This window comes from Mus caroli, chromosome 12 (assembly GCF_900094665.2).
Source record: "Mus caroli chromosome 12, CAROLI_EIJ_v1.1, whole genome shotgun sequence".
In the NCBI taxonomy this organism is placed as follows: Eukaryota; Metazoa; Chordata; class Mammalia; order Rodentia; family Muridae; genus Mus; species Mus caroli.
The window spans coordinates 30,544,373-30,555,016 of record NC_034581.1 but is presented as its reverse complement, the minus strand read 5'-3'; the positions used below and the strand labels follow the sequence as shown (position 1 = coordinate 30,555,016).

The following is a 10,644-nucleotide window of genomic DNA, read 5'->3' as shown; positions in this document are numbered from 1 at the left end:
CTTAAAAAGTTACATATGATCAAGATAATATGAGAGAAGAAAACATGACCATCTTGGCATAGTATTATATATTTCAGGACTGGCTGCTTTAAGTCACTTCCCAAAAATATCATAATCAAATGGTTTATCCATAGACATATTGGATGAGTATAGTTATCACTGAGTATCTCCATGGGTTTAAATATTCGAAACAAGCTCTCTTGGAAAAAAAATGAAGCCCCACAACCCATACGGACGGCAAAGCTAAAGAGTGAGTTGCAAAGTCATTTGTTTCAGTATAATCTCTTAGATTTCGCTGGGCCTGTGGCTTCCAGTGATTTATTACAGCCACATCAAGCATGGCCTATCAGTCTCCAGTTCAGCCAATGCATTGGAGGTAATAAGTCAACCATCACATGAATGATACTTGGAAATACGTTCTGCAAAATTTATCCAAGCTGTGCTTGGTCTGGATACACACTCCCTCACTGAACACTGATATTTTAGAACATCTAGAAATAGCTCAGTAATACTGTGTAAGATCAGGAGGTAAGGACCAAGTTCTCAGTTAGCAGTGTGCTGAAATGGAACTTCTGAAAACCACATCTGAATCAGCTGGTATGAAACACTCAGTCAATATTTGGATAGTTTATATGGCTAATGCTATGCAAAAAGCATTTTGCTGTGTCCTCAAAATATAGTTCTATCTAAAATAATCAATGAAGAATCTAAAATTGGATTAGAGATTTGCAAAAAATATGTGCATCCATCATGTTTTTACTTCAATCTTGAAAAAATAAAAGAGTGACCAATAAGATATGTTGGTGTTGTGAGGGCATTAGTTTAATTTTTTCCTTGGCATGTGCATAACTAACATGCATTTTTTCTGTTGGAGGCTCCATGCTACCTGAATGAAACATGTAGTCTGTGCCTCTTGTGTAATCTTACCAGTGATTGCTGGGCTCTTATTTTCATGACTTTGAACCCTATGTCACTCAACACACTTTGGAATTATGGGTAGCATTTTACCATTCCTTGACTACCTACTTGGCCACAGAAGTGTCACATAAATGTAAGTGTGCATTTTCGCCACTTATGAGACAATGGTTATAAGCAATACAAATAAAATAGTCAGGTTATTTTGCATATTTTAAATTTTTAATGCCTACTCTTATTGTCTTAGTTGGAGTTTCTATTACTCTGAAGAGACAGCATGACCATGACAAGTCTTATATAGGAAAATATTTAATTGGGAATGGCTTATAGCTTCAGATGTTTAGTTCACTAGAGTCATGGTGAGAAGCATGGCAGCATACAGGCAAACTGTAGAAGCATGCTGTAGAAGGAACTGAGATTTCAACATCTTGATCTGTAGGCAGCAGAAATTACTGTATGCACACTAGACCTAGCTTGAGTATATGAGACCTCAAAATCTGTCCCCAGAGTGACAGACTTCCTCCAACAAGGCTATACCTACTCCAACAAGGCCACACCTCTTGATGGTGCTGTGCCTTATGGGCCATGCATTCAAACACATGAGTTGGTGGGGCCATGCCTATTCAAACCACCGCAGTTACCATAGTAATGGACTTAGCTTATGTGAAGTTAGAAATGAATGTTGAAAGTGGTTTTCGTATATTTTTTTACTGACTTCCCTTTATTTGCCCAGAGAAAATTTCACTCTGTATGTGAGGAAGACAAAAATAAATTTGACATTTTGATAAATTTGTCCAGAAAAAAAAATGTAGATTTTATCAATTGTAAAAATAGGCTAGTCTGAAATGATTAGAATTCTTTTCCTCAAATACATTTTTATATATAGGCAATATTATAAATGTCATCTGGCTATATAGGACAGATAATTATATTCCTCTACACAGTGACACCAAAACCCACATTATTTCTTTGCTTTAACTGAAAAGTTTCCTTTATAATTGAAACACCAAAAGCAAAGCAAGTGCATGCTTGTACTCCGAACTTAAAATGTAAATGATTACTGTTAAAAGGGATAAACCACTGTAACATCTCTCTTATTAGTCACATTCAAAACTACAGAGAATTTAAAACTGGAAAAGAGAAAATCAGGTCACTCAGCTGACAATATTAGCACTGTAAAGTTGGCATCAGCCTACAGCCGCGAGCGCACTTGGTCAGATTAATGACTTGGTCTTCACCAGTCTGAGTAAAATGTAAATTAAAAAGAAGTTCCATGGGACTAAAAAAAAAAAAAAAAAAAAGAAACAGGAAATAAATCAAAATTGTATGGAGTAAACATTGCTAATTTTTACTATGACCATCTAAATACTCAAAGATTAAAAGGGAAAGGATCAACTGGAAACACTGTAGATGCTCCAAGTGTTGTCTCTCTCTCTCTCTCTCTCTCTCTCTCTCTCTCTCTCTNTCTCTCTCGTGTTTTTGAGACAGGGTTTCTTTGTGTAGTGTTGACTGCCATAGAACTATCTCAGTAGAGTAGGCTAACCTTAAACTCATGGAGACCCACTCACCTGCCTCTGCCTCCTTAGTGATGGGATTAAAGGTTCCTGCAACCCTCTGCCAACCAGCCAGCAAAATCATTGTCTCTTACCATAACCATGATAGTACAAAAGAACAAATCCCTGCACTTTTTGATGTACACTATCCTTATCCTTCCTTCCTTTCTTCCTTAGCTCCCTCCCTCCCCTCCTCTTCCTTTCTCCCTCCTTCACATCTCTCTCTCTTTTTCTTTTATTCTTCATTCTTTTTGTATAGACAGAATTTAACTATATAGTCCAGGCTAGCTCCATCTTATCCCAGCCTCTCAAATAATTTGGGATTATAGTATGGCCAATATGGCCATACTTGTTTTTATAGCTATTCTTCATGATTAGTATATTATTATTTTTAAGTACAGTATTAAAAAGGCTAATTGGAAAATATAAATTGAAGTGATATATGTTTAGAATCAAGGGAAATCCTGTTTTATAGTATGACATAAAACAAGTCTTTGGTGCCAGATATGAAGTCATGTAGACAAATAGTAAATGAATTACTTGTCAAGAAGTTCAGAGTACCTAGATATTTCTATAATATTAATATTCTCAATTGAAGTCACTCTCAGACTACTTAATCAAACCAAAATGTGTTCATCATCTTTTTGTCATTTTGACAGTCCTCAAAAAGAACAATTTACTTTAAATTAAGTGTTTTATTTGGCATATAGTTATGGCTCTGTCTCCATGTTCTAACCTGTCTTAGTTAGGATCTTACTATTATGAATAGACACCTTGACCAAGGCAACCCTTAGAAGGACAACACTTAATTGAGGCTGGCTTACAAGTTCAGAAGTTCAGTCCATTATCATCAAGGCAGGAGCATAGTAGCATCCAGGCAGGCATGATGTGGAGGAGCTAAGAGTTCTATGGCTTCATTTGAAGGCTGCTAGGAGAAGACTGGCTCCCACATGGTTAGGAGGAGGGTCTCATTGCCCACCCCCACAATGGCACAGTTCCTCCAACACCTACTCCAATATCACCACACGGACTAATAGTGCCACTCCCTGGAACAAGCATATTCAAATCACCACATAGACCACGGTAAAGAAGAGTGTCACGAAAGAAAGGCTGGGCTCAGAAAAGTCCCCGCACTCAAAGAAGGCAGAGGAAAGAGTCGGGAATCAGATGCCTTTCAAATGGCCTACTTTTCCAGCTAAGCCCTGCCTCCTTTTTTCTACTGCGGTACCCAATTAGAGCTGATGGCTCTATTTTGGGCCCAAGTATTGCACACAAGTGCCTGTGAGGTACGTTTCACATTGAAAACAGAGCACAAAGATTTTATTTATCATAAGGCACAAAAATATTTCCTGCATTTCTGAGGAAATCTACCCTAAAAGGTGACCTCCAAAATAATATGAGACTTCCTATAGCAGCTCTAATGGTGACCTGCAAAAAGCTGAAGTGCTAACTTCTGTGAGAGTAAAGAACTTGAAGCCAAAGCCAGACTGGAGAAACAGGCTCAGTAGATAAAACAGTCCGTTGTCTACCCTGAATATATTTTTATTCTTTTATTCATTTTCAGTGATAGATCCAAAGCATAGCCTTGCACGTGCTAGGCACATCCTCTTGCTATGGATTAAACATCATATCAGATTAGAGAACAAGGTGACAAGCAGAAAGAAGACGGCGTGGTTTGTGTGGATATTATGCATACACATCACAATAATCAAAGCCAATCAAAGCAACTAAGTCCAGTTATCACCTTAAGTGACGCATCAGAACAAATGGAGATGACTCAGAAATAGTGCCCACCCGAAATGTAAAACCATGTTCCTCTGCTTTTGCTAACGCAAGATTCCACAGGCTGAGGAGAGCAAGGAGTATAGATATGCCTTCTCTTAGCTCTGAGGTCCTGGAAGCCCAAGTCAATCCAAGGGTTGTCATCCTTGAATTGAGCTGCCTTCTGCTTCCAAGATGCTGGAAGGGGGAACAAATACACTGAAGTGTGGGCCTGAGTACTGGAGGCTTTCCATGGAGAACTCTGACCAGACCTGGCGCGAGGGTTCCCGCAAAGGTTCCCGCAAAGCTACAGAGGAAGGGAGGAAGCAAGTGGGGACAGGGAGGGGAAGTTGCTTCCATAGCTCCACCTCCATCTCTGCCTTGCCTTCCAGGTTACTCAGAAACCCAGTGTCACCATGCACTGAGTCAGGTTGGGCTAGGCAGACGAGAGGCTGACTAGCCAGTGAGGAGTGCCTCGGGCGGGTACTTCAGGAGAGCAGATCTCTTCCCAAGTGTTCCAGCTCTTAGGACAAAAGGCTCGGATGATGGAGTAGTTCCTGCACCCCCAATCCTCCCAGATAGGATATATAGTTTAGGGATGAGTAAGATTCTCATTGGTTTGGTCTGAGAGCTTCGGGGAAACCTTATTTTCATGTGGGAGGGCTTGGTGCTGCTCCTATGTGTTTTCACAGCTCCCCAGAGAGGCCACATACCTCTCTGCGGGCGGGGTGGGGGTTGGGGGGGGGTGGCAGAGCTGTGGGAGGCTGAAGCTACCTGACAGGTTGAACACCTGCCTCCCATGCTGGTGGAAGTCACCACCAATTGTTTCACCGGGATTCCAGACCTTTGCTCCACTAGGGACCAGGCTGTATGTGCACAGCCACCGCCCTACATGATGGCTACAGGAAGCCTCTCTAGACAGGAAGTTAGTCTCTTTTAAAAGGGAGGAACCCTCATGATGAATTCCCCCTTTAAAGTCTCAACTCCTGTTAGCATCATATTGGCCATTATATTTCTGTCTCTTGATGCAGGGACAGAACCTAGGCTCCCTACACATTCGCAGCTGACGGGCAGCTTGGTATTCATGTGGGTTCCCTAACAATTGGAGCTGAGGCTCTTTGACTTTGTTGTCTGTCTTTGGATCCTTTTTCCTAACTGGAATGCCAGGTTGGGGAGGATGGACTTAGTGTCCCAGAGTGGGATGATGACCATGGCAGGCTTCTCCTTCTCTTAGGAGGAGAGGTAATGGGGGGGAGGGATTTGTAAGAGTGAGACTGGGAGGAGAGGAAGGATAGGGTTGGGGTGGAGGGGGCAATGTAAATAAAGTAAATAGATAAATATATTCTTTAACTTACTCTCTTGTTTCTTTATGATGAGAAAGTTAACAATCTCTCTAATTGAAATTATTCAAGTAGCGAAAGGTTGAAACACAAAGAGGAAGGAGAGCTACAGTCAGCTGTGCCTGGATAGGAGTGGGAGGGAAACGGATAGAAGGGTCAGCAGCAAAGACTGCTGAGAGGAGGTGAGCAGATTTATCACTTGGAGAATGTGAAAATTTTATTCTACTTGCTTTTCTTCTTCTAGATGAAATCAGAACAACTTCTCAGCTGGAGTTAAAAAAGTTAGCAAGGGGTTATTGAAAATTTGAAGAAAAAGAAAAAAAAAAAACCCAGCTAGACTGACTCATGTGAGTCATGGACAGTTGGTTCATTGATAAAGGAATGTGCTGTGGTTTCCAGCCGTCCTGAGGAATGTACTTGGAGTTGAAGATTATAACTTTAAAGGACAAGCAGACATCTGGCTTTTATGTGTGCTTAGATAGATGCTGGGAGAGAGCAGGTGTGAGTTGTGTCTTATCAGACTTGTAATTTTGCCTGAGCCCATAAGAAGGGGAACGGGACAACATGATTGAAAACGTGTAAAGGACTGGATGTATGTTTTTCTTCAGAGATCGTGTGTTGAAAATTTAGCTCCCAGTCACTGGACATAAGTCAGTAATAAATATTATATGAGGTTCTGAGAACCTTATCCCAATAGGGCTGGTACCCTCTACTGAATGAAAAGGACACCAGAGTTATCTGCTGTTAGGACCCAGGAGAAAGGCTGTGTGGAGACAGTGGTAAGAAGTCGCTAAGCAATGACCACAAGAAAGCCCTGCTAGAGCTCAGTCAGGAAGTCTCCAGAACTTTGAAAACTGATTGATACTTTGTTCCCACAGAGTGAGTGATTACATGGGGAAATCGAGTGGGCAGGAAGAAAGGACAGGGTGACTGTATGTGGAAAGAAGCAAACGTAACAATGGCCTAAAAATCTCAGCAAGGTTTGGGGAAACTGGACACGGTAGTGGCTGAAGGCTGTGCTGTGAAATTAAATCAGGTCAATGAATTAGAAATGGGAGGTCAGCTCAAGTTCTCTCTGGAAAGATGATGCGGCGTGGGAGATTAGTTTCTTTTCATAAAAAATGGGGATACTGAATGGTTATTGCAAGGTACCAACTCCTACAAAGGCAGCATCCTTAAGAAAGGATTGAGTGTGTGGCTTCTTGGCAGAATTCTTGTACCTGTGTGCAAGGTGCTGCATCATAAGACAGCAACGCAAAATATCCAAGGAGTGGACATAAGAATAAGATCACAAATTTGAGTAATTTTTCAAAATAAAATCATCAGGAAGGAGTGGATCGTGACCTAAAATTAAATGGAGCCAGGAGAGAGAATTTACTGGCCTATGAACTGAAATAATGGGGCCACCATGGTGTCATTGCCATGTTAAGGACATTGGGGATTAGTAGGTTATTTTCTGAATAAATAAATTGAAGGACCCTTGCGAATCTATTGATAAGGTAGGCTAATATTCATATTACATAGTTAAGTGGCCTCCGATTTATTCACCATTTCCAGAATATTAGCTGATCATTTAGATAATTATTTTTCTATACTTGTAAATTAAATATGACCTTTTACATAGAAGCTTTAGATGCAATTAATACATTTGATTTGGGAAAAAATATCCTTTAGTATTTCAAGGAGTATAAATTTTTTCCAAGTATCCTAGCAGATACAGAAAAGTTGTTTTATTTGTCTTTCTTCTACAATCATCACATGGATGTGTGACTTCCTTATAACAGAGAGTAGAAAGGTAAAATATGCTTTATCATTGAGGGATCTTTTTATTTCATTCATAATAACATTCAATACATATTGTTTGTTGGTCATATTTTTCCATACTATGTAAACGTTACCTTTTACATAAGACAGCTTTTTTTATTATTATTAAAACTGAAGCATAATGACAGTAGTTACTACAGAAAGTTATAAAGCAAAAGGCAGACCTTGTTCAGATATTTGGCTCTAAGAGGGAAGAAGATAATGTTGGCAGTCCTCCTGGAAATGTCTGTGTGTGTGTGTTGCATTTTCGTGCCTTGTATTCGCTTTCTTTCATTCAGTGACTTTTAGTGAGTTTATCGTGATTTTTTTTAAAAATGAATTCTCTATTCTAAAACTATTTAGCAACTTATAATCTTTTCATTTCAGTGTTTGATTATTTTTATGACCCATGCATAGTTCTTTTTCTTATAATAAGGGCTAGAGAAAGTATAACTGATTTAAGAGGAGGGTGGGAGACGAGTTTATCATCCCTAGAGTTTAGTGTGATATTGTTTTCCTTCTTAGTCCATTTTCTGTTGCCATAACAAAATAGTGCAGATTAATATATAAATGATAAAGGCGATTTGGCCGCCTGCAATGCCAGCACATGGTCAAGTCCTCAGTCATAGCATGAGGAAAAGGCAGGAGAGAGAGAATAAGTCTAACAGCGTTTTCAGCATCAAGCTGCTCTGCCCATTTCTAACCCACCCCTCGACTAAGCATGAATCTGTACATAAGGACAGAGACCTCATGACCAAACCACCATGTTACAGTTCTACTTCATACTAGTGTTGTCCTAAGGATGACATTTCCCATGCACAGGAAGATACATTTAAATTATACCAACTTCTAATTTGTCATTAAGTGATTATTATGTAAACTCACTAAAACATAGTAAATTTTACCCATTGGATATAGATGATTATAACAAAGATTAACTGTACACAAGAAGATCAAGGAAGAATGACTTTTTGATACCTTTATGATTTCAGGTAAAGATTTAGAAGGAAATATTCTTGAGGTATAATAAAATTATTTTATAAATTTATGGATTGTGTGTTAAGGAAGCATTCATTTTTGAGCATGCTCCCCAAATCATACTAAAGTGAAAAGTGTTGTGAACTGTGTGATAAACGATTATTTTTTCACACCAGACAACCCATCGCTCCTGAGCGCGCAGCCTTCAAGGATTTATAGCTCCCTGCCTTTGTGCTGGAGTCTCGTCAGCTCACTGTGATGCATGCCCACTAACCTGGGGGTTAAGGCATTTCTTGATCATGGATATATCTGACTGCTGTTCAGCTCTGGAATTCTTTATAAAATTCCAGAACTTGGGCTAGAAATTGACTTAGAGAATCCAATAAACTCGCAAGCCTTGGACAACATCCAAGCTAAATTTATAGACTGGAAGAAATATGGGCTTTCCATTGTTCTCCTTTTCACCTTTCCGGGGTTTCTTTTGTGTCTATGTGCGTGTGCGAGTGTAAATTTATCATTTCGCTGACACTGGAGTGGAAATAACCATTGAGGGGAGCAAGGTCAGGAATTTTCACTTTGGATCTTTCCTGGTCTTTCTGAACTTTGACCCAAACCTGCACCAAGAGCGAATTTCTTCTCTCTGTATGATGTTGATGTTAGAAAACAAGAGGTTGCTCTTGCAAATGAATGGCATGAGTCTAACAGCTGAGATGAATGTCGGTCAGCCCTGTGCAACTTCCAACCCCCTGCCTCAGTATGGGCCTATATGATGCATGATCTGAGTCGCGTAATCCTCTATTTTGTCTCAATTGATTCTGTGACAGGGTGATAAGGGCAAGGAAATGAGCTTGGGTGTGTCTCAAAGACATCAGACTTCTTTGTGTGTCTGGGATGCTATCAACACAGGCGCTGTAGTGATCCGAGTGGTATCGTTGCCCATGCTATTGAAAACCTATCTTGTGCTTACAGAATGGGTTTGCCGTTGTGAGGCCCCCAGGCCATCATGCGGAAGAATCTGCAGCCATGTAAGTACCAGGGCCCACTGCCATCTTCAAGTGCCATGGTTCCTGGCAGTCACCTGCCCTGTGCATGTTGCTGAAGCCTCTAATTGTTTGCAGATGGACTGAAAACTCTCGAGAGGTACTCCCAGAAGCAGATTTATGGCTTCAGAGATCATATAGCATTTTAAAAAAATGCTCTGAACATTATTTATAATGGTTTTCCTGGATGATTTGCCTTCTTATTTCTCTGTTCTTCTCTATTCCGCAGGGGGTTCTGCTTTTTTAATTCAGTTGCAATTACCGCCAAATACTTGAGAGACCAACTAAATATAAGCAAGATATTGATTGTAGATCTGGTATGTATGCCTGGCTAGGGCTGCATTTTCAGTGACTCTAGATAAAAGGGAATCGATGTGTGTTTCTCTATATGGTTGTCTTGCTTTTAGCACTTGCAAACAACTGAAGGGTGTGTTTCCTTTGAATGTGGAAACTCATTAAACCCGGGATTGCAGTTCTTTAACCATAAACATTCACGTTTCACTTTCATGGTGTTAACTGCAATTTAATGAGAAGAAGGCGCAGATCGGGGCAACTTTTATGATCCTTAAATGAATTGATACTTCCACAGTTAAATAGCACAACAGAACCTGAATTTACTTTTCCCTACAGAATATAGACTTTAAATAGTCAGATGTGCTGGAAGGAATGGAGTTGCTTTGGTTACCAATTGGCCACTTCCCCCTGGTTCCCAATTGTGTACCTCCCTTATTGTGCAACACTGGTATTATTAAAACAAGTCAACATGTCACTGTGAAAAGATCTCTAGCCTCAAATGCCAGTCTGGGATGACTCCCTGCAGGAACCCTGAGTGAGAGGTATTGGATTCCTCCTGCATTTTAGCAGGATGAGTTCTTACACAATAGTTATGATTTGTTTAACAAATGGTTTGTTTAAATGCAGATGACACTTGGCAGCTTGTCTAAAACGTATTCAAGAATAATGAGCTGGAGATCTGCCCCTTACAAAAAGAACCAACCCAGGAAAGGGTGAGGGAAAGCCAATGGTGATTTATGAGCCCCCTTTTCAGTTTGCCTGCACTTCACCAGGAGGTGTAATAGGTTGTCTGACAAAGTATAGACAGGAAATGAACCCTGGCATCCAAGCCAAACCTGCTGCATCTGTACTTAATTAATTTTTGCAGGTGATAAAAGATTTAAAGGCAAAATATGCTAGAGGTTTTTTTTTTGAAGTACAAGGCTTAATAGTTTAAATCTTGTTCATATCTGCACTCAT

General features: G+C 40.0%; 1 protein-coding gene across 11 annotated transcripts in view; it reads left to right on the top strand.

The window, feature by feature from the left end:
* Positions 1 to 10,644, top strand: part of Hdac9 (histone deacetylase 9) — an 832,694-nt gene that overhangs the window by 667,576 nt on the left and 154,474 nt on the right. For all 11 annotated transcript variants that reach the window (XM_029484907.1, XM_029484903.1, XM_029484900.1 and 8 more), the window contains 2 exons: positions 9,320 to 9,375; positions 9,620 to 9,707. In XM_029484907.1, coding sequence (XP_029340767.1) covers positions 9,320 to 9,375; positions 9,620 to 9,707 — 144 coding nt within the window. The remainder of the gene's footprint in view (positions 1 to 9,319; positions 9,376 to 9,619; positions 9,708 to 10,644) is intronic.